The sequence below is a fragment of the Lupinus angustifolius genome, chromosome LG06, assembly GCF_001865875.1.
Source record: "Lupinus angustifolius cultivar Tanjil chromosome LG06, LupAngTanjil_v1.0, whole genome shotgun sequence".
Lineage (NCBI taxonomy): Eukaryota > Viridiplantae > Streptophyta > Magnoliopsida > Fabales > Fabaceae > Lupinus > Lupinus angustifolius.
In genome coordinates this window covers 127,143-148,366 of record NC_032014.1, presented here as the reverse complement: position 1 = coordinate 148,366, position 21,224 = coordinate 127,143, and the positions used below count along the sequence as shown (strand labels likewise).

General features: G+C 33.9%; 4 protein-coding genes across 8 annotated transcripts; 2 read left to right on the top strand and 2 right to left on the bottom strand.

Annotated features, from left to right (window-relative positions):
- On the top strand, positions 1,075-7,943 carry LOC109348529 (ARM REPEAT PROTEIN INTERACTING WITH ABF2-like). Of its 3 annotated transcripts, XM_019588983.1 has the most exons (20): positions 1,076-1,304; positions 1,397-1,560; positions 1,674-1,846; positions 1,932-2,052; positions 2,135-2,209; positions 2,308-2,402; positions 2,557-2,632; positions 2,991-3,098; positions 3,436-3,564; positions 3,683-3,751; positions 3,937-3,996; positions 4,123-4,246; positions 4,367-4,506; positions 5,391-5,454; positions 5,576-5,655; positions 5,993-6,057; positions 6,159-6,276; positions 6,370-6,494; positions 7,473-7,583; positions 7,718-7,943. In XM_019588983.1, exons 1-19 carry the CDS (start codon positions 1,103-1,105, stop codon positions 7,561-7,563), a joined length of 2,079 nt encoding a protein of 692 aa, XP_019444528.1. In that variant the 5' UTR covers positions 1,076-1,102; the 3' UTR covers positions 7,564-7,583; positions 7,718-7,943. The 3 variants fall into 3 exon arrangements, with proteins under 3 accessions (XP_019444529.1, XP_019444528.1, XP_019444527.1); XM_019588984.1 differs by having other exon boundaries at positions 1,075-1,304; positions 6,370-6,486; positions 7,471-7,943; XM_019588982.1 differs by having other exon boundaries at positions 7,473-7,943.
- LOC109348532 (thiamine thiazole synthase, chloroplastic-like) lies at positions 2,123-20,509 on the top strand. 2 transcript variants are annotated; one of them, XM_019588988.1, is made up of 5 exons: positions 2,123-2,129; positions 3,099-3,108; positions 19,001-19,387; positions 19,537-20,053; positions 20,225-20,509. In XM_019588988.1, the coding sequence occupies exons 1-5, from the start codon at positions 2,123-2,125 to the stop codon at positions 20,387-20,389; spliced, it is 1,086 nt and encodes a 361-aa protein (XP_019444533.1). In that variant the 3' UTR covers positions 20,390-20,509. The 2 variants fall into 2 exon arrangements, with proteins under 2 accessions (XP_019444533.1, XP_019444534.1); XM_019588989.1 differs by lacking the exons at positions 2,123-2,129; positions 3,099-3,108 and having other exon boundaries at positions 18,987-19,037; positions 19,074-19,387.
- On the bottom strand, positions 9,634-12,075 carry LOC109348531 (tryptophan synthase beta chain 1-like). 2 transcript variants are annotated; one of them, XM_019588986.1, is made up of 5 exons: positions 11,702-12,075; positions 11,265-11,636; positions 10,365-10,798; positions 10,023-10,117; positions 9,634-9,911 (listed from the first exon to the last, which is right to left on the bottom strand). In XM_019588986.1, exons 1-5 carry the CDS (start codon positions 11,999-12,001, stop codon positions 9,739-9,741), a joined length of 1,374 nt encoding a protein of 457 aa, XP_019444531.1. In that variant the 5' UTR covers positions 12,002-12,075; the 3' UTR covers positions 9,634-9,738. The 2 variants fall into 2 exon arrangements, with proteins under 2 accessions (XP_019444531.1, XP_019444532.1); XM_019588987.1 differs by having other exon boundaries at positions 11,265-11,624; positions 11,702-12,074.
- LOC109348530 (COBRA-like protein 10) lies at positions 14,535-16,729 on the bottom strand. The gene is made up of 2 exons (XM_019588985.1): positions 16,112-16,729; positions 14,535-15,974 (listed from the first exon to the last, which is right to left on the bottom strand). The coding sequence occupies exons 1-2, from the start codon at positions 16,707-16,709 to the stop codon at positions 14,569-14,571; spliced, it is 2,004 nt and encodes a 667-aa protein (XP_019444530.1). The 5' UTR covers positions 16,710-16,729; the 3' UTR covers positions 14,535-14,568.

The following is a 21,224-nucleotide window of genomic DNA, read 5'->3' as shown; positions in this document are numbered from 1 at the left end:
TATATTTCATTATTTCGTGTTAATAGTAATATAACAAAAACTAAAACAATAAAAAAATTAATTTTTAATTAATATGACATATTTTTATTAATGTTAGAAAATAAATAATTGAAAGTCATTACGTAATTATTCCCATGATATATTATTTTTCCAATCACAAAAGATTTCACTTTATAAGCATTATATTTTTCTTAGTGTTTTGACCGATTCAAATTGGATTTAATCTTTTGTTTGGACCACGATTTCTAATAATATTTTTCACACATGATAAAATCACCTTATTTTACCATTTTCAGGAAAATAAGATAAAAAATAAAAAAAGTTTTATTATATCAATCTTAAAAAAACAAAGATAGAAATACAATTGATTAAAATATCAAAATAAGTAAAAGACAATGTAGTTAGTGTCTCAGTCTTTGGATATAATATAAAAATAAAAAACTATGAATGTAGTGCTCTAGTAGTATAAGATTCAATTAGATCTCTAAAAAATCAAAATGTAAAAGGTTTACTTATTTGGAGCGATACTTATTGAAAGAAAAATTACACACATTAAAAGAGATTAATTCTTTACCATAAGGTGATGAGATATTCTCGATAGTCCATGATGATCAAAAAATTAATGATTCGATTATTGAGAAAGACACTTATTGGAAGAGACAATCACATACTCCAAAAAAATATAATTCTTTACCTAAAAAATTGAAAGAGTATCTTTGGTAGTACCAATTTTTTTTGTATAAGTGTCTTTTGAAAAATTATATATTATTTATTTTTACTAGGGTGCGATATACACTTCGTGCATGTGAGTCTATATTCTTTTTTATGGTATAAGTATTCTATTTTTATATATTTCATTTTATAAAATGTACTTTTTGTATTGAATATACTTTATATTATATATTTTTGTAGTGTATACTTTATATTATATTTTTTTGTATTGCTTATATTTTATATTATAATTCTTTTGTCCTTATTGTAATGTCACATTTAAGTTGAGAGAAGTAACTAATAAGTTGATAGTGAAAATTGAAAGTATAGACATAGATAAAGAGAATGTGAAAATGAATTTAGTTATTTTGAATTGAATTGGGATTCTGTTATGGAGAGGGATCCAGATGAGTGGCTCCCTGAGAGGAAAGGGCAGAAGAGGAAACAACTTGACCAAAATGATTTCCATTTCCCTTCTCAGATCTGTATCTCCGAACAAGTTTCCATTCTCAATTCCACTTTCTCTTCCAACCTTTCTCATCGCGCCGCTGCTAAACGCGCCACTCACCTCCTCGCCGATCTCGCCAAAAACGGTATATCTTCTTCTTCTTCTTCTTCTTCTTCTTCTTCTTCTTCATCTCTCTCTCTATTCCACTTTCCAACCACACCTTCTATTTTTTTATAGAGGAAGTAGTTCACGACATTGTTGAAGGAGGAGCAATTCCGGCTTTGGTTATGCATCTTCAACCACCTCCGTTGGATCAAAATGATCGTTTTCTGAACCCATTGCCCTTTCAGCACGAGGTCGAGAAAGGGAGCGCATTCGCACTTGGTCTTCTTGCCGTCAAGGTAACTCAACTAAGGCTTGGTTATTCTTGTGACTGATTTTTAAATGGTAGAGGGAAGATTCGAAGATAGTTTTTGGAGTTCTAACCTCTTCTTGTTTAAAATGCATTCTACAGCCAGAACATCAACAATTGATTGTTGACAATGGTGCCTTAAAATACCTCGTTGATCTTTTGAAGAGGCACGACAATGTCCTAACATCTCGTGCTGTTAATAGTCTCATCCGTAGGGCTGCAGATGCCATTACTAATCTTGCTCACGAGAACAGCACCATTAAAACCCGTGTCAGGTTTGCTGAATCCAAACACTACTATACAATTGAAATTTATCTTGGAATGACTCTGTTGTATTGATTACCGGGATTTAATATGTAGGATGGAAGGCGGGATTCCACCTCTTGTTGACTTGCTTGAAGTTGCTGATACGAAGGTACAAAGAGCAGCAGCCGGTGCATTGCGGACCCTGGCTTTTAAAAATGATGAAAATAAAAACGAGGTAAGTAATATTTGCTGACAGTTCGGAAATTGAATTGACTTTAATATGACACGTCACTAAACTAAACATCATGACTTGTCAGATTGTTGAATACAATGCTCTTCCAACTTTGATTTTAATGCTTCGTTCAGAAGATGCTGCTGTTCATTATGAAGCGGTATTTGTGGTTTATAAGTGCTAAATTTGCAGCTGTATTGGGTTTTGCCTTTGCACTTCTCTTACTGCGCCTGTGCAATGGACTTTATTGTTTTACAGGTTGGTGTGATCGGAAATCTGGTCCACTCTTCCCCTAATATAAAGAAAGAAGTTCTTCTTGCTGGTGCTTTACAACCTGTTATTAGATTACTTAGGTATCCTCTCAGTTTTGACTCCCAGGGCTCCTCCTTCTCTCTCACCCCTATCTTCATTTTGTAGCCCTCTTTTCATGCCAATAATCTTCCATAAAATGTATTCATGATTAGGATTCTTTCTATTAACCTATTATAATATTGTTTTATATAATAGCTCCTGCTGCTCTGAAAGCCAGAGGGAAGCAGCTTTGTTACTTGGACAATTTGCTGCAACTGATTCAGACTGCAAGGTGAGCATAAAATTTAGTGTTCATACTATTTCATTATGACATGTATCAACGTGAGAGGGTGGAGGTAAAAAGGGAGGAAACCCCAAGACCTATTTATTATGCTTGTTGACTGGAGTCACTGGATGATGATGGGTGGAAAATGGACATCAATAGACAAGTCACCTGAATTTTAGTTTGGAACACTTGTTTTATAATTTCTATTTCCAAATTTGGTTTGCGATTCTTAGTTCTTATTAACCAAGGTTTCCACCATCCCCAGAATATTGGCTAAGGTAGTTCTCCTGTGTCAATGCAAAATGTCGTATATCTTCCTGTTCTAAACTATTATCAATATCATCCTTTTACTTTGTTTTTACAGGTTCACATTGTACAGAGAGGTGCAGTCAGACCTCTAATAGAGATGCTTCAGTCACCTGATGTACAGCTCAAAGAAATGTCTGCCTTTGCACTGGGGAGATTGGCCCAGGTTATTCTTCTCCCATGTTATTGTTTAGTTATGTATGTTGGAAAGTGAAGTCACTACTATATGCATGGAATGATTTGTCATTACCCGTCAATATAATATAGTTTTTGAATCTGTAACATACATGCTACATAGTCTATAGAATCTAGAATTCCTACACTTCCATCTTTGTATTGAACATTATGATTAGTGGCTTTGGAAGTCATTTACTAGTTATAGTATTACTTTTAAAAAAAAAAATACAAGCGTTAGCACAAGTTCTATGAGTAAGTTGACTGTTAGGTTATTTTTAAGAGCATAACCAATCCCCTTGTCCTGAATATTAGTTTTTAAATTTTAGGACTCACATAACCAAGCAGGTATTGCACATGATGGTAGCTTAATGCCATTGCTGAAGCTTCTCGACTCAAAAAATGGGTCTTTGCAACATAATGCTGCTTTTGCTCTTTATGGCCTTGCAGATAATGAGGTAAGAAATACCTGTAAGAATTAAGTAACTAAGATCTTCTGTTTTAATTGAATATAAATTTTGTTGCTTTGAACCAAAGTTAATTGACTGTTTTTTGTTATTTTAATTTGTCCCATAGGATAATGTGTCCGATTTTATTAGGGTAGGTGGAATTCAGCGACTTCAGGAAGGAGAGTTTATAGTTCAAGTAAGTTTTCGTCTTTAATACCTAGATGGTAGCTCTGATGTCAGGGTATCTGCTTTTGCCATTTGTGCCTATATCAATGTGAATTAAATGCTTTAGATGATTGCATAATTTTTTTAATATATACTGGAGACAAAATACTCTTCTTGAATACATGCTGATCTGTATGGAACTGGTTTGTATTGCAGGCAACTAAGGATTGTGTGGCAAAGACATTGAAAAGATTAGAAGAAAAAATTAGTGGACCTGTAAGCACAATGTCACATTTACATGTCACTAAAGTACTAATGTATCTAATTATCAGTTGCATAAGTTGTTTTTTACCAGTTTTGTATTGTGTTCGTATTTTTAATCTGTTAATTTTCTCCTTGTAGGTGCTGAACCATCTGTTACAGCTTATGCGAGATTCAGAAAAGGCTTTCCAAAGACGTGTTGCTTTGTCTCTTGCTCATCTTTGTTCTGTGGCTGATCAGAGAAAAATATTTATTGATCACCATGGTATGCACCTTATTAGTCAATCTTTTGCATAAGTTTGATGTGTGTTGTTTTGTTGTATGAAATCCTTTTTGTGGATGCTTTATTGCTTGTTCTATTTGGAGCTAATCATCCATTGTGCAGGTTTGGAGTTGCTTATTGGGCTTCTTGGCTCTTCCAGCCCTAAGCAGCAGCTTGATGGTGCAGTGGCTTTATGGAAGTTGGCCAATAAAGCTATGACTTTGTCTCCTATCGATGCTGCCCCCCCGTCACCAACACCCCAGGTAGGGCATAGGCCTTTTTACTGTTTGGCTTGTCCAGTGTCAGATGGCCATAATTTAATTTTTACTTTTAGTTTTTAAGTAAGTTTTTTGTATTATCTGAATGACTTTTGTGCTTTGGCATTCTTTCATTTCGTTGTTCAATAGTTTCTGTTCCTTTCCTTTTTTTATCGGGGATATAGGAAAATTTGTTTCCTCTTCTTCTTGTCCTTTTTATACCAATAAGATCTTTCTACTCAGCCATGCTTTTAAACAGTTAAGGAGTGTTTGCTGTGAGGCTAATTTCTTACTCAAATCCTACCATTGATTAGAACTGCTTTTTATTTAAACATGTCATCGAGAGGCATATATAATAGTTAGTAACTTACTAGTCAGTGGCCTAGCCAACAATGCTGACTTTTTTCTTATCTTCTAGTTTTTATGTATTTTGTGTTTGCATGTTGTGATATCTCTCGGCATTTAAAGTTATCTGAATATCCACGTGACGACGTCTAGTTATAAATATAAAAGGTGGGGGCTAGTGCATGAGGCTCCCACCTATTGACGTCTAGGGAGGGTAGATTTACGCAGGCTTATACTCGCAAGCGAATAAACTGTTTCTAGGATTCGAACTCATGACCTCTAGGTCACAAGGCAAACAACCTTACTATTACGTTGAGGTTTACCTTCTTGTCTAGTTATAAATATATGGTCCGTTTTATTATTAATTATCACTTGCTGATCCAATAATGAGTAGTTAATAAAATCAATGTCATGGCACATATTATATGCTTGTCACTTGCATAAGAAGAATCCCGATGCACACCTCTCTTCATTCTGTCTTATCTAAGTAATTCTGGAGTTAGATGTCTGTAAAAGTTGGATATTGGTCCTGGATTTTTTTGCAGGTCTATTTAGGGGAGCAGTATGTAAACAATTGTAGTGTGTCTGACGTTACATTTTTGGTTGAAGGTATGCTTTTATTTTTTCTTTCTTAAAATTGGTGCTTGAAGTTGAACTTACCTAGAAAACGCAGTGTTGTAGCTTCAGTTGACATTTGTAGTTAACTGGGAATTTTATTACTTTGATGCAGGCAAACGGTTTTATGCTCACAGAATATGCCTACTTGCATCTTCAGATGCATTTCGTGCAATGTTTGATGGTGGTTATCGGGTGAGTGTGTGTCTAAATATATATACATATTGCTCTTTGCTACTGAATTATGTGTCTTCTCCTCCCTCACCCTGTAATGCCCCTCCGAGATATAAACAAACTACAAGCATGCCATTTTTCTTGTTACATTACTAAAATTGAGTTTCATGAGAAACATTATATGTCACTTACGATTGTAGTTTTTATGATTTTTCTACTTCATTTAAACTGTTATTGGAGATTTCACCTCTTGAACTGATTTTTTAATTTAAATAAAAATTCAAGCATTTTATTTTAAATTGAAGCAGAATGTTGTAGTTTCATGTCTGTAATATGCTAGTCTTTTATTGTATGACAGGAGAAGGATGCAAGGGACATAGAGATTCCAAATATCAGATGGGAGGTTTTTGAGTTGATGATGAGGTCTAATAACTTCTGTATGCATATGCTCTATAAAAGTTGTGCTGTGAAGGCTTCTAGTAATATGTGGACAACTTATATCTTATTGTTTAATATTGGCTCAGATTTATATATACTGGATCAGTTGATGTTACTCTTCATATTGCCCAAGATCTCCTTCGAGCAGCTGATCAATATCTTTTAGAAGGACTTAAGAGACTCTGTGAGTACACGATTGCACAGGTCAGCTAAGAGAATTTGTTTTATTATGGAGTCTCGTGTTCCTGTTTTGATATTTAGACTGGAAAGTGGATTCCTCATGATTTGTTGTGGCAGGATATATCTCTGGAGAATGTGTCAAGTATGTATGAACTTTCAGAAGCTTTTAATGCCATATCGTTGAGGCATACATGCATCCTTTTTATTTTGGAGCAATTTGATAAATTGAGTGCAAGACAAGGGTATATGTTTGATTCTCTCAATCCTGTGTTTACTAGTTTGCTTACAAATATTTCCTTTTCCTCTGCAATGCATAATAGACATTTGTGATAACATAATAAATAATAGTTAATTTAAATAGAATGCACACTTGATGAATATGGGTAAGCTGGAAGTTGAGGCTAGTGGCGCCTACTTTTGGTACCCACTGTTTCTATGTTCCCTGAAGCTTTGTGGAAGCATGTTGTTGACCTAAAAGGAATTCAGAATTTCAGATATTGAAAGTTATGGAGGCACTACTTATGCAATGGCAGTATGTTAAAGGTTTAAAATATAATTACAGCATAACCAAAAATAATAATAATTACAGCATACTAATCCCGTAATTAATAAGGAGTAGTTCTTTTTCACATACTGGGGCTGGTTTACTAAAGGCATCTCCACTGATATCTGGGATTGGGTTGAGTGTATGGTCTACACAAAAATGTAAAGAAAACAGTAAAACTTGCTTCAAATTGTTGCGGCTCTTTTTAGTACATAGCTGCATTTTTATTTAAAGGTTAGATAGCGATTAGAAAGCATCTTTTCTCATGTTTTTATTAGCAGTAATCTGACAAATGAAGGGGTTGATACATAGTTATGAAAATGTGGACAGATGTCACTGATTTCTTTTTGGGAGAGGTGTGTGTGATGATTTTGTTCTATACTTCAATATATCGCAGCTATTTTTTTCTTCCACAAAATAACTTTTCATATTTTCTGCTTTGCTTTGGGCAAATATGATAGACAGGAATCTTAAACTTGTCCATAGTTTTTAACAATAGCCATCAACCTTTGGTTTGAAATAAGCTGGATAGTCATGATTTAACAGGTTGATAAAAACAGTTGTTTGGACTATGGTTGCTTTCTTATACTTAAATCATGATTTTGGTGATTGAAATTCTCATTTATCATTGCATCGTGCATGTCTTAAATTCTTGATCTTAAATTTCTGTTTGCAGACACTCTCTTTTAATCCAGCGTGTAATGCCAGAGATTCGGAATTACTTTGTTAAAGCTCTTACAAAGACCAATTCTCGCATCCAGCCATAGTATGCACCAATCTACTATTGGTATCTATCTAACCAATTGTAATGTACATAATGTGACTTTGGTTGAAACCATGGAACTGGTATCCTGATTGGAGTACAGCATGGCTTAAAGAAATAGCTGACACTAGGGCCATGCATGTTCTTTTCTGATGCAGTGTATCATCATTGGCATAGATGCAGAAAATATGACCTTCACGAACATTGTTTTTTTGTCGTGCAATATTGTGATGGTTTTTCGTTACAAATGTTGAGTTTATGATTATAGGTTATCCAAGCACTTCATGTATATATGACAATTAGATAGTTGTGTGCAAGAAAACTGTGCTGTTAGGTAAAACAACTTATTTAATGCCAAGTTATTGGTTGTCTGTTGTAAACTAATGATGCAGGTATCCCATTTAAAATGTACGCACTAACAATATATTAATTTTATACTCTGTCACTGTATTATTTATTATTCGCGGTCATCACTGATTCCTTAAAATAAATAATACAATTGAATGATGAATGATGTACTGGGTGTGTTAAATTATTATGCTAACAGTATATAGATATTACTCTTTTATCAAATTTGGCATTCTTTAAAAGATTAGAGTGAGAGGTATCACAAACCACCCATCTAAAAGCTGTCTGCTTATTTTTTAAAGCATGTCAACAAATCGAGTGTATCAATTAAGAAAATCAATGATTTTTTGTTATTTTTTGTTTTTGTCGATGCCAGAGAAAACGGTATTAAGAATATTTCCCATGAAAAAGAATCGGAAATTATTAACAATAATAACAAAATATGAAGGCAAATTCCAAAACGGGCAACTAAATTTTATAGATATGGTTAAAATGCCAAATTAAGATTGAGATTAGAAAGAAATAAACATGTAGTAAAAACTTTATGACACTGTATGTAACTATTGACCGGACCTACTAGGACAGCCTGTAATCCACCAATAACTTATTGTCACGCCATTTGTAATCTTACTTACCTCTGCCAACACGACAATGACAGACTGCAATACGGTTACCAGACCTTCTATAAGTCAACTACATACAGAGGACGGGCCTGCCAAATGCGCATGACACGGGAAATTCAGCCCGCGACAGACCAAAATGGTCAGCCATGCCAACAGTACCCTTTAGAGTTATGTCATCTATCTCAACCACTATAATTAAGGGTCTCCCCAACAGGAAGTGTCACTTATAACTCATTACTTATTATTATTACTCTCTAGTTACTTCTTACCTTGCTCTCGAGCATTACCTCTCTAGTCTCATACTAATTTGATCGTTTATGTCAACCGGCTGATCCAAGTCATTATCAATCCAGATAGTAGAAAAATTCTTCCACGAATCCGACCAACCACTAAAGAACAAAGGTAATATCATTATATGCTACATTAGATTGGGTGCCCCTTCAATATCTCTTCACTCGAAACTCATATCTCTGAGGAGTGGAGCATTAATTATAGGTCCGACCTTCCATATATTCCATACATGTTTGTACCTAATAATGGTTAAACACATTCACACAACCTTCCTATTACAAGTATCAATTCCTGAACAAGCTAGGCAACTAAGATATTACATGTATCACTTTTTGGGACTACAAATTCACTCCTCTCCTCACTTCCACCACATACCAAATCCTACATCTTCTTTCATTCCCTCTATCCATACACAACCATCAAATATCTTTACATCACTTCAATTCCTACATCTTCTTTCATTCCCTAAACCCAAGCTGAGAGGAGAATGAGAATAATGATGATGATCATACCCATGCATTATTAGAATGAGAAAGAAGCCCTAATAGAAGAGGACTGATTTAGATGGCACACTTAGAATTTTCAATTTCTCATTTAGTCTTGGCCTATTCACAATATACAAGTGATTTTTAAAAACTAAACAAAATATTATCCCAATAATTCATATTATTACATGCAATGTTATTGGTTAGGGACATGTGAACATGCGTTTTTTGGGACAGAAGATCCTAATTTATGGGCATGATATAGAGATGTTTTTAAAGAACCATAGAATAACTTTTAATTTTTATATATAAATATTGATGTGTTACACAAATATAATATATATAAAGGTGGAGTGATATACTATATAGGCGAGTATTTTCGAAATATTGAACCTAAGATAATTTGTAAAAGTTTGAGAATATGAATAATCATTAGATAGTGCGATCGAGAACAATAGGTGCATCCTTATCACCGCGCCCACAACAATTGACAACCACCTTGTGACCATTGCATAAAGTTGGGACAACCTTATCTAAGATAGCTAATGCATGTGCTGCTTCAAGTGATGGAATTATGCCTTCCAATTTGCATAATCTTTCGTACGCTGAAAATTTTACTACTGTTAGAGCTGGAGCAACAACAAATGAAGTGAAAATGATATAAAGCAAAAATAGTAACAGTTTTATTAAAAACAAAAAATTCAATAATTGCTTACCATTAAGAGCTTCTTGATCTGTTGCAGAGCAAAATTGTGCACGCCCACTTTCTTTAAGGAAGCTCAACTCTGGACTAACTCCTGGGTACTCCATCCTGCATGCATATTGGAAAGAAATTAAATAAGAATCAAACTTTTATTTTTATGTGTTAATTAATTGTACTTCCGGGTACCCCACACCTAAGATTGAATATATATATATATATATTATATTGGTTAACTAAACTCCAAAAGTTAGCTTTACATGATATTCCCATAGAACCCAAAGTGGACTTATTAAAGAAAAGTAAATATTGTAGGAATTGTTACTGTATACTATATTACTATGTCCTACTAACTTACCCAGCAGCAATAGAGTGTGGTTCTATAATTTGTCCATATTCATCTTGTAGTAAATAACTCATAGCCCCATGATAAACACCCACTTCTCCGTTGGTCAAAGTTGAAGAATGTTTTCCACTCTTCAAACCTAAACCACCTGCTTCAACTCCAATAAGCCTCACATCTTCATCTTTTATAAACTCATGGAACAAACCCAAAGCATTTGACCCAGTCCCTACACATGCAATAAGCACGTCTGGTTTCCCTCCCCATTTCTTCAATGCTTGCTTCTTTGTTTCTTTCCCTATCACTGATTGAAACTCACGAACCATTGTTGGACATGGGTGTGGTCCCACTGCTGAACCCGTCAACAAGTAACTCTTTTCTAAGTTTTCCACCCAACAACGGAACGCATCTGATGCTGCATCTTTGAAGCTTCCATTCACAGCTTCAACCTATATATATATAATTATTCACTCACCATAAGTTTTCCAACGACATATGCGTGCCATTTTTCATGATTTCTTGAAAAAGTTCTTTAAATATTTTTTTTAATAAGTAAATATTTCATACTATAAGTAGTACGTAGAGACTCTTGTGAGAGAACAAATATGTTCCTTGAGTTTTTGCAGTTTCATATGAATCATATGCTAACTATTTATATGGAAATTATATACGTGATAAAACAAGTACATGAAAACAAACCCCGTGCAATGCATATTTTTTTGTATTTTTTTGTTTTTTAGTAAATTAGTTTTAATGTGCATGTATCTGAAATATATTTGGATTAATTCTAACGCACTCATGCACGTAGTGAGGAGCATATAGTTAAAGTTTGATGCTATATATTTAATGGTAGAGAATATGTGTGTATTGAATGGAATCTTAAAAAGTTTTGTTTATTGAGAAAGTTATATTTACCTGTGCGCCTAACAACTTCATAAACTGCACATTAGAATATTGTCTATCCATGTCTTTGGCGGCCATGAAAACAGTACACTCCAAACCAAGTTTAGCACATGCTGCAGATGTTGCTAGCCCATGTTGTCCAGCACCAGTGGCGGTGATAACGTCTCTCTTACCGATGCGGTTGGCGATCATGGCCTGTGCAAGAGCATTATTCATCTTGTGAGACCCACAATGGTTGAGGTCTTCTCTCTTTAAGTATATTTCAGGTCCTTCTCCACTATTCTTGCTCTTGTAATACTCAGATAATCGCTCAGCATTATACAGGGGAGTCTCTCTTCCAACAAACTCTCTTAGTGCCGTCGCTAGCTCTTCCTGCATGAACAACTTTATTTAATCATCAACATCATATCTGTACCACACGAATTATGCTGAAAAAGTTGAGCTGATACCTGAAAAAGTTCATCATGGAGGGCCTTTTTGAACTCAGCTTCAAGTTGGCTTAAACAAGTCACAAGTGTCTCAGGTACAAACTTACCTCCAAACCTACCAAATTTTCCTTCACTGATGAGCTCTTTCCTCTCTTTTAAGGATCTCAGTGGGGGCACACAGGGAGTAATGGTCTTCATGGTTTCTAGAGTGGTCACTACTGACCGAACAACCACCGAGGAACAAGGTCTGGGTGTTGATCCATCCTTATCATTGAATTGCCTATGGCTACTAACATATGCACCTTGTAATATGCACGCCATCGTCGTGTTATATCTTTTTTCAGATGAGAATTCACAAGTGAGAGAGTAGTTTCTGTGTATGTGTCCATGTCCCTAACCCTCAAATTTATATTCAAGGCTCTGCGCGTGATAAGAACTTAGACCAGTTTTTTGGGCACAAGTAACATTCCACCAAGACCCACGTTTTTTTGAGCTATATTTTCAGAATTTGGATCTCACCATTATTTGGAATGAAACTTTTATACTTACACCCTTAGGTAAAGAAAATGTGATATATTTTTACACTTACACCCTTATGTTTATTGTGATAAGACAAATTTATCCTTCAAATTAGAAAAAGTGCATTTGCCTTTCCATTAGTCAATTATCATGTTAAGATTATGACATATGGTGGAAATAAAAATCTAATAATCTTGATTTTAACTTATTTTTTAAAATCCCTAAAATCTAGTACCGGAGAGAAGTTGAACTTATATTTATGATATGTGTCATATTTTTGTTAATTTTTAAAAATATATTTTTGTTAAAAGTGATTGATCATAGTTTTAGTGACTATTAATATAATTTGAGCCAAATATCATAAAAAAATGCATAGAATGGCAAAAATACTAAATTGTTGTATTTTCATTTTCAATATTTTTTATCAAATCAATCATATCACAAGTAGTAAATAAAATAATACATTTTGGGATAATAAATATACTTATTTATAACCCTCACTTCTACTAATAGACAAGAACATCACTCCTATGATATGTTTGGAAACACAGATCTTACCATCACTCTTTTTATTCATAATTAATCAAATTTCATAACATAATATAAACATGATAGTTTCTGTTTTTATGATTTTTTTTAATTAAGTGATATTTTTAATTATATAGACATACAAAATGTGACAAGAATAAGGACATATGATCATTTATAAAATTACACAGACATGTATGATCATTTTTAATAATAACTATGTTTTTTCCCACTTTTTTCCCTCGTTTTCTATTAAACCAAATGATTAAATAATTTAACATAACTTCTTGTTTTATCAATCTTTATTTCCTTAATTTTTCTTTGGGAAACCAAGTAATAATTTATGGTCTTCAACCGCAGCTTGCAAATTAACTTACAAACTGTGCAAATCAGAAAGAATCGTTGCACTGATTATATGGCAAAAAAATATGCAACATGTGAAGTTTGGATATTCTAATAAATCATTTTATATTAATTAATCGAATGTTGAAGAAAGATACTACTCATGTGAAAGAACTATGAGAAAAAATGTGTATAAAAAAATTCATGTTATTACTTATTATTTTAATTTTATTATCATTAAATCTCAAATATAAGTAGTACATAATTCAACACATTTTAAATGCATTTCACGAATTAACTGATGTATGTATTGGATGTCGAATGAGATCAGTTGTCCCAATTTTTTGTGTTTCATTGTGTCCAATCCAATGGAAGTTTGATAAATACTTGAAAAGAAAATCAAAAAATATAACATAACATTTTTATGTGATTTAGTGAGATATAATTGGCTTGGAACATGAGGACAGAAAGATTTTGATAAAGAAAGATCCTAGTTCATTGGATGTGAAGGCTAGACGCGTTTCACATGTCCTGTTTACTCCTAAAAAGAAGGACTGGAGAAAGATAGTGGAGAAACTGTGACCTTTCGCTCTCATTAATTTATATTTATAATATGTTTGCTCTTTTATTATTATTCTCTTGTAATTTATATATGTGTTCAAGAATTCAATTGGAAAAATCATAGAAAAATTTGTGTGTATATCAGTAAATAGCCATTGAAGCAAAGTAACTTAGATTCAAGCATAAAACATGAATAAGTTATTAAAAACCAATGTGAGATTAACGAAGAGGGAGGTACTAATTTTAAAGTGATGCACAGGAAAACTTCTAAAGTGAACACTGGAAGCTGCTTTTCACTTAACCGGGTATTAGGGGTGAGTAGAACCCCGACTCTACTCTTTCACTTAATATGGTCCAATCTTGATCAGACCCGAATAAGGTTGGGTTTCATCGAGTCTGGAGCCAGGTTCGGTTCAAAAATTAAACTCAATTAATATTTAAGACCGAGTAAGTATAGAATATAACTCATCATATGGTCATTCACTCATCATATGTGTATGTCTCTCTATTCAAATGTATACATAGTAATTTCATATTTTTAGTTGAAAATATAATTGATTCTCTAATTTTTTCAACATATACAAAAAAAAAAATAAAGTTCTAAGTCTCAACATTAATATATTTATATATACATATAACTAAAGTTTACAAGTTTTAATTATCATATCCTACTTGGATTCATTTCAAACGTGGAGACCATATGATGTGTTTGGCCCTAATTTAGATTTTCAACTTAGAAGAAAGAGAGAAGTGAAATGGAGAATTTATTGCACGAGGAATGAAGGGAGGGTGGAAGATGATATATAGTGTTAATGGTGTACTATAACTGCTATTAATACTGGGATGATCAAAAGTGAAGGTGACTTGCAGTCTTAGATAATAATGATAAATAAAATTGTGTAATTGATTGTTTCTTAACATTGGCATCCTAAATAATACTAATACATTATATGATTGATTATAAAAGGTAAAACTAAGAGTAAAAGTGCATGTACTAAATCTACATTATTATGTGGGTTTCCATTTCCTATAGGGAATTGAGTAGGAAGGGAACACTCTTCTCCATTGAAAAACACCTTTGAAGGGAATCCATCTCCTTTTGGTATTTTGATACCTGGTGTAAACTTCTTTGTAAATGAAATAACAGATTGTTGTTTTCCAGGGACTTTTGGGTTTGATGAATTATCTATACCTAACAAATAGTTAGCTCCTTCTATCCCTTGCATGAAAACAGTGTGGTTTAGCTTTGGAAGAAATGTGCCATTGAAGGAATACACTTTCTCAAAACCAATACCAACCCTTCTCTTGAACTGAAGTGCAGTGAACCAATTCTGAAAAGGGGTTGTTTCCCAATTGAAGAGTGTGATTCTAGCACTCCATCCACCTTTGTGGTCAGAAGCAATATGCCAGTTTAAGCTAACTCCACAATTGTCACCACATGGTAACTTTTTAGGTGTATGGAAATGCTTTAATTTGGCCCAAGCAAGTGTCTTAACTGTCCTATTCTGGAAAGGTATTAAAAGTGCTTCTGGTGGAAGTAGCAATGCCTTTGCATTTGGGTTACAATGATCTGTATCATCACAACCACATGCACATGTGTTGCATGGAACTACAGAGTCATTGTAATAAGCAGAGAAAGAGACACAACATCTAGTGCTCCTCTTACTTGATTTTGTGATATTGCATACTATTTGCCAACTCGCAATGCCAATTACTGTAGCATCAAGTCCTCTTGTATCTGGAGTTCTTGCTGGGTCTACTCTCAAAGGGGGTCCACATTGGTAATCAGGATTAAGAATTCCCATGATTTTCCATTTCTCTGGAGGGAAAATACTTGTTTTGTTCATATCAGGTGGTACTTTAAACACTTGCATTTGGAATACAGATTTGGATTGGCTTTCATCCATAAGGGTAGGTAAAATAGTACCATTTCTACAACAATAAGGTATTTGACCAAGTTGAGTGTCATTTATTTTCTCTGGAGGCATGTCACTGATTATCGGTTTCTTTTGACAATTCCAGACTTTGGAGAAATCCATGTCCTTGTAGTATTGTCCTGCAACGCCATTGACACAACCTGAGTACTCTATCTCACGAGTGAAAGCACCTTTCATATTGTATATAAATTCCCCCTTTGTCCATTCCCATGTTAAGTTCCAATGATCTAGGCGTCCTAAAGGGTTATTGTTCTGCATCGTCACTTCAACATTATAGTTATTATCATAGGCTTGTTGGACATCATAGGCTATGGTAAGATCCCCTTTCTGCCTTGGCAAGTATTTTGTCTTTTTTTCTTTTAACTTGGATTTCTTGTCTCTTTTACAGCACGCCCACATCGAACTTTCTGTGGAACAATGGATTTCAATGGTTACAACTTGAACAATAATTAACACATACTATATGAATATAAGATAATGTACATGATAGAAAATAAAGTGGTTTGAGTATGATGATAAAAAAGTGAAGGCCTAAGGGAGTGACTTTTGGTAGTTGGAGGAGGGCACTTGTATCCATCATTTTCCAACTTGATAGTCTTAGGCATTGGGATTCCATTAGTCCTAACACCAAACTGAGTGCCACTGATTTGAATCTCAGCCTGAATTTGAGTTAAATCATTTGCTGTGTTGATTGAGGTATCCAAATCTGCATTGGAACCACCAACTATGTGAGTCCCATTTCCAACTGAAACAGGGAAATCTTCTCCATCAAATAATACACCTCCATTTACATTCACAAGTATCTCATCATGTTGAAACTTTATAAACAACTTCCACCTTTTAAGTATTTCCCTTCCAGTGTTGAGCACCACTGCAGTGGCATTGAAGGCCCATGATTGAGCACTTACATTTTTAACATGAGGGAATTCTTTCTTCCTTGAATGGAATTCATATGAAATGTAAACTCCATTACAGTTTTCAGCTGCTGGAGGGAGAGCATCTGGATCAGCTACAGCCTTAGCCTTTGGTTTAGCCACTGGAGCCTTAGGCCCACGAGGCTGAGTCTTATTCTGAGCCTCTGATCCATTGGAATTCAAAAATACTAGTAGTAGTAGTAATAACAATATGAATGCATTTGTCATATCCTCTTAGTTGCATTGGAATTAAGAAGATGTAAGATGAGAAATAGAAAGATTGAGAATAAGAGTACGTGTAGATAGGGTTACAAGTTAGAAGAAAGAAGTGAGATGAATGTGAAATCGAAATAATAGCAATGAATAAGTCAATTCAAACATCAACCTCAAACTGTGCTATAGATTTGGATAGTGGTAACACACCACCACCACTAATCACTATTTCAAACCTCAACCTCAACTCTCTTGTGCTTTTCCCCTCAATCTACTCAAAATCTCTAATCAAAATTTCATTCAATTGTAATATGGAGACATGATTATTTTCATACATGTCATCATTGTTCCAAAATCTCATCATCCTTCTCACACTCCAACAACAACAGTTTAAGTGGATTATAACTCCTCTCCACTATTAACCTATCCAATACTAAAATATGAGTGAAGAGAAAGAATTTCTTCAATTTTTTTATTCAAAAATAACATAAAATCATAGTTATAAAAGAGTTTTTTATCATATATCATAATCTTTATTTAATATTGGACTGTCCAATATTGGAAATGCAAATCAACCGCTAGCAGGATTACTACATTCTACCATAAATGTTATAATAATAATAATTAAATACATAGTCTGCTATGATGACAGACCTTTATAGTGTATTATTAAGGTTATGTTGCACGGTTTTATATGATATTAATATTTTTAATAAACAACGTAACACATTTGGAAGCCAAAACCAACACTTCAACTCACATGAAGTGTTGGTTTGTGAGAAATGAAAATCTAAGCATTACCTTTGTTGGACTTGATAGATTTTAGTTTTAAAAAGCAACATCTAATTTTGATTAGAATTATAGTAGTAAAGAAAACAACAAAGAGGCCAAGACGGTGTACCTGGAGGGATATGATGAAACATGAAAGTGTTAGAAAATGCACTATAGTGAAGATATATGATAAGTTATTTTGAAAGATGATAATCGATTAGAAAATTAAGAATTAACAAGTTATGTTTATGTTAGTTACTTGCTTTACAAGCTTTCTTTTTATTCTTTTCTCTTGTATAAATAAGTTATATTGACCAACTTCTTATTCAATCAATGAGAACGTTATCAATCTTTGTTTCTCATTCTTCTTTCTTTAAGCTTCTTTAAACTTTCTTTTATACACTTCTTGATTCATCAAAAAAATTTCTTTTCATGGCTTTTACCATATTTTAACGCACTGAAACGGTCAACCCGGTTTTCTTCCATTTCTCATCACTCTGAATATTCACAAAACGCATTGCAATTCAAAATCCTCTGTTTTCCCCTTCTTATTATTTCAGGGGGGAAGGACGTGGAATGGGAAATCAAATGAAGGAAGAAACAAAATGGGGTATGGAAGGAACGCAAAGCAGGTTTAATAAACTATACACTGAATCTAGACTCAACTATATTGTTTAACATTATAAATGCAATCACTAATAAGTCTCAAAATATTATACGCATTTCTTTAAAAAAAACATCCAAAAGAGGTCATTGTTGCTGCAAAAACGAAAGGAATGGGAACAACCTTTTCTTCTATAGCCATGTTTTCTGAGCACTACAAAAGGATAAATGTTATTCTAACTCTTACTTTCATGTATTTTAACTTGACTTGAATATGCTTTTAATTATCATAAATATATATATATATATAGCTATGATTTTAGATCTTCTTTGTTTTTAGTATATATTTTATTGAGTATTTGGTTTTTACTCTCTCTCGATATTGTATTAATATTAGAATTGATGATATCAATTAGTATGATATATATCACATGTAAGTGCTAGTTATATAACAGAGGCAATAATAAACCAGATTTATATAACATGCATGTTGAATTCTCTGCTTCAAATCCAAAAATATCCAAAAGAAGATAAAATGTCATGTTGAATTATCTGGTTCAAATCCTCCTATTCCTACTTAAATGGAGAAAATCTTAGCACCAATTAAATCAAAGATTTATATAACATTGAGGAATTAGAGAAATTGAATTGTGAGTCAATTTATGAACCAACTTGCATTTGCTTAAAAAGTAGGTTTTTTTATGATCATTGTGAACCATGAAAAACGGGTCGAAAATAATAAAATATCAGCAAAATATCCCAAGTGGTTGATAGATGCCAAAATGGGGGAGCATTGTAACCTTTGAAATTCTATCTATATCTGGCTATCTAAGTGCCAACAAGTGTGGTTATAAACCCACATTCCAACACTAGCTACGTGCAATCACACTCCCATCATATATCATAATTCATCAATTCATTGAATTGAATTGAATGGCAGCCATGGCCACTTCAACCCTCACCTCCTCTTTCGTCTCTTCAAACCCAAAAAGCTCCTCCTTCCAATTCAATGGCAATCCATTTTCCTCACGCATGAAATCCATCCCTCAACAGCACACCAGCAACACAATGATCTCCATGTCCCTAACCACACCCCCATATGACCTTAACTCCTTCAAGTTCCAACCTATCAAAGAATCAATCGTCTCTCGTGAAATGACACGCCGTTACATGACTGACATGATCACCTACGCCGACACGGATGTTGTTGTCGTTGGTGCTGGCTCCGCGGGTCTCTCATGTGCCTATGAGCTCAGCAAGAACCCTAACATCAGTATAGCCATAATCGAACAATCTGTCAGCCCCGGTGGCGGTGCATGGTAAACAACCCTTCACTTTGTTTTTATCAGTAAGTTAAATTAATTATATAAATATAAGATAAGAGTGTTAAGTTAACTATGTCCTTAATTGAACTATTTATATGATATCTATTAATCTCTGTTTGTATTGTCCATGTATATGGTATTAGGCTTGGTGGGCAGCTGTTCTCTGCCATGGTGGTTCGTAAACCTGCTCACCGCTTCCTTGATGAGTTGGAGATTGAGTATGATGAGCAAGAAGATTATGTTGTTATAAAGCATGCAGCATTATTCACTTCAACCATCATGAGCAAGCTTCTTGCTAGACCTAATGTCAAGTTGTTCAATGCTGTGGCTGTTGAGGATTTGATTGTTAAAGGAGGGAGAGTGGGTGGTGTTGTCACCAACTGGGCTTTGGTTTCTATGAACCATGATACACAGTCTTGCATGGACCCTAATGTCATGGAGGCTAAGGTTGTGGTGAGTTCATGTGGACATGATGGGCCATTTGGTGCTACTGGGGTTAAGAGGCTGAGGAGTATTGGCATGATAGAGAGTGTTCCTGGAATGAAAGCACTTGACATGAATGCTGCTGAGGATGCTATTGTTAACCTCACTAGGGAGATTGTACCTGGGATGATTGTCACTGGCATGGAAGTTGCGGAAATTGATGGATCCCCAAGAATGGTATATGCATCTCTTACCCTAATTAACTAATTTATATATATATATATATGCATGCATCTTAAACAAAGAAACAAACCCTGAATTTGCATCTAGTTTTGGAATGAAGAAAAAAAAGAACATTAAGCTTAGATAGATGTGTTAAATGACAAATTTTGTTGTTTATTTTTGTAGGGCCCAACATTTGGGGCCATGATGATATCCGGGCAGAAGGCAGCACATTTGGCATTGAAAGCATTGGGGAAGAACAATGCCATTGATGGAACATGTGAACTTGGAATAGAAACACCCAACCTTGTTTTGGCTTCTGCTGAAACTAAGGAGATTGTTGATGCTTAAACCAATAGATTTGAAAATGAAACTTATTTTTGTTTTTGCCTTTTGTTTTGTTTTGTTTCCTTTAATTTAGATCTGGAAAATATGAATGAACAAGAGATAGTCTCGTCTCATTTCATACCATGTGAAGAATAGCAAATTGGTAAACTATGCTATATTCACACAAGGGAATGATGTTTTGTGAACACGTACATTTTATGAAACAAGGCATGTGAGTGTTTTGAAGTAGAATAAAAACATATATTAGTAAATGATTCCTTTTAAGATATTATTATCTTGTTTGTGATGCACAAATAATAGAGGAATTGAGGAGAGGAAAATGAAATTGACTGGACTTTATTAAGAGATAGAAGCAATTCTTTAAATTGAAATTTGACCATAACATGATAAATACTTCTAATGACTTCAGTTTAATGATTTATATTTACACTTAGTTATCCACGTGTCATTTGTGATTCTAAAAAAATACTTTATTTATTTTTTAATAAATTTTGTTTTCCAACCAATCATAAAAATATCACATGCAATCACACTTTGCTTTAAAATTGATCAACCTTTCCCTAAATTGGTTTAAAATTGAAGAAATTAATAAAAACCCAATTCATCTTTGAAGCCAATTCTAACAAGTAACGATGCTTATTTGTTGGTGGCATTGTTTTTGACTGAGGTGAGCTAGGATTGTTTTTTATAATTAAAATGGTGATGGTTATAGATCACCACTTTTAACTTTTTATAATTAAAATGGGAAATGATGTTCTTTAACAATTCTCTATTTTCATAACATTATTACATGGAAGGCTTGTAATTATACTTAGCTTTTATTTTATTTGACTCAGCC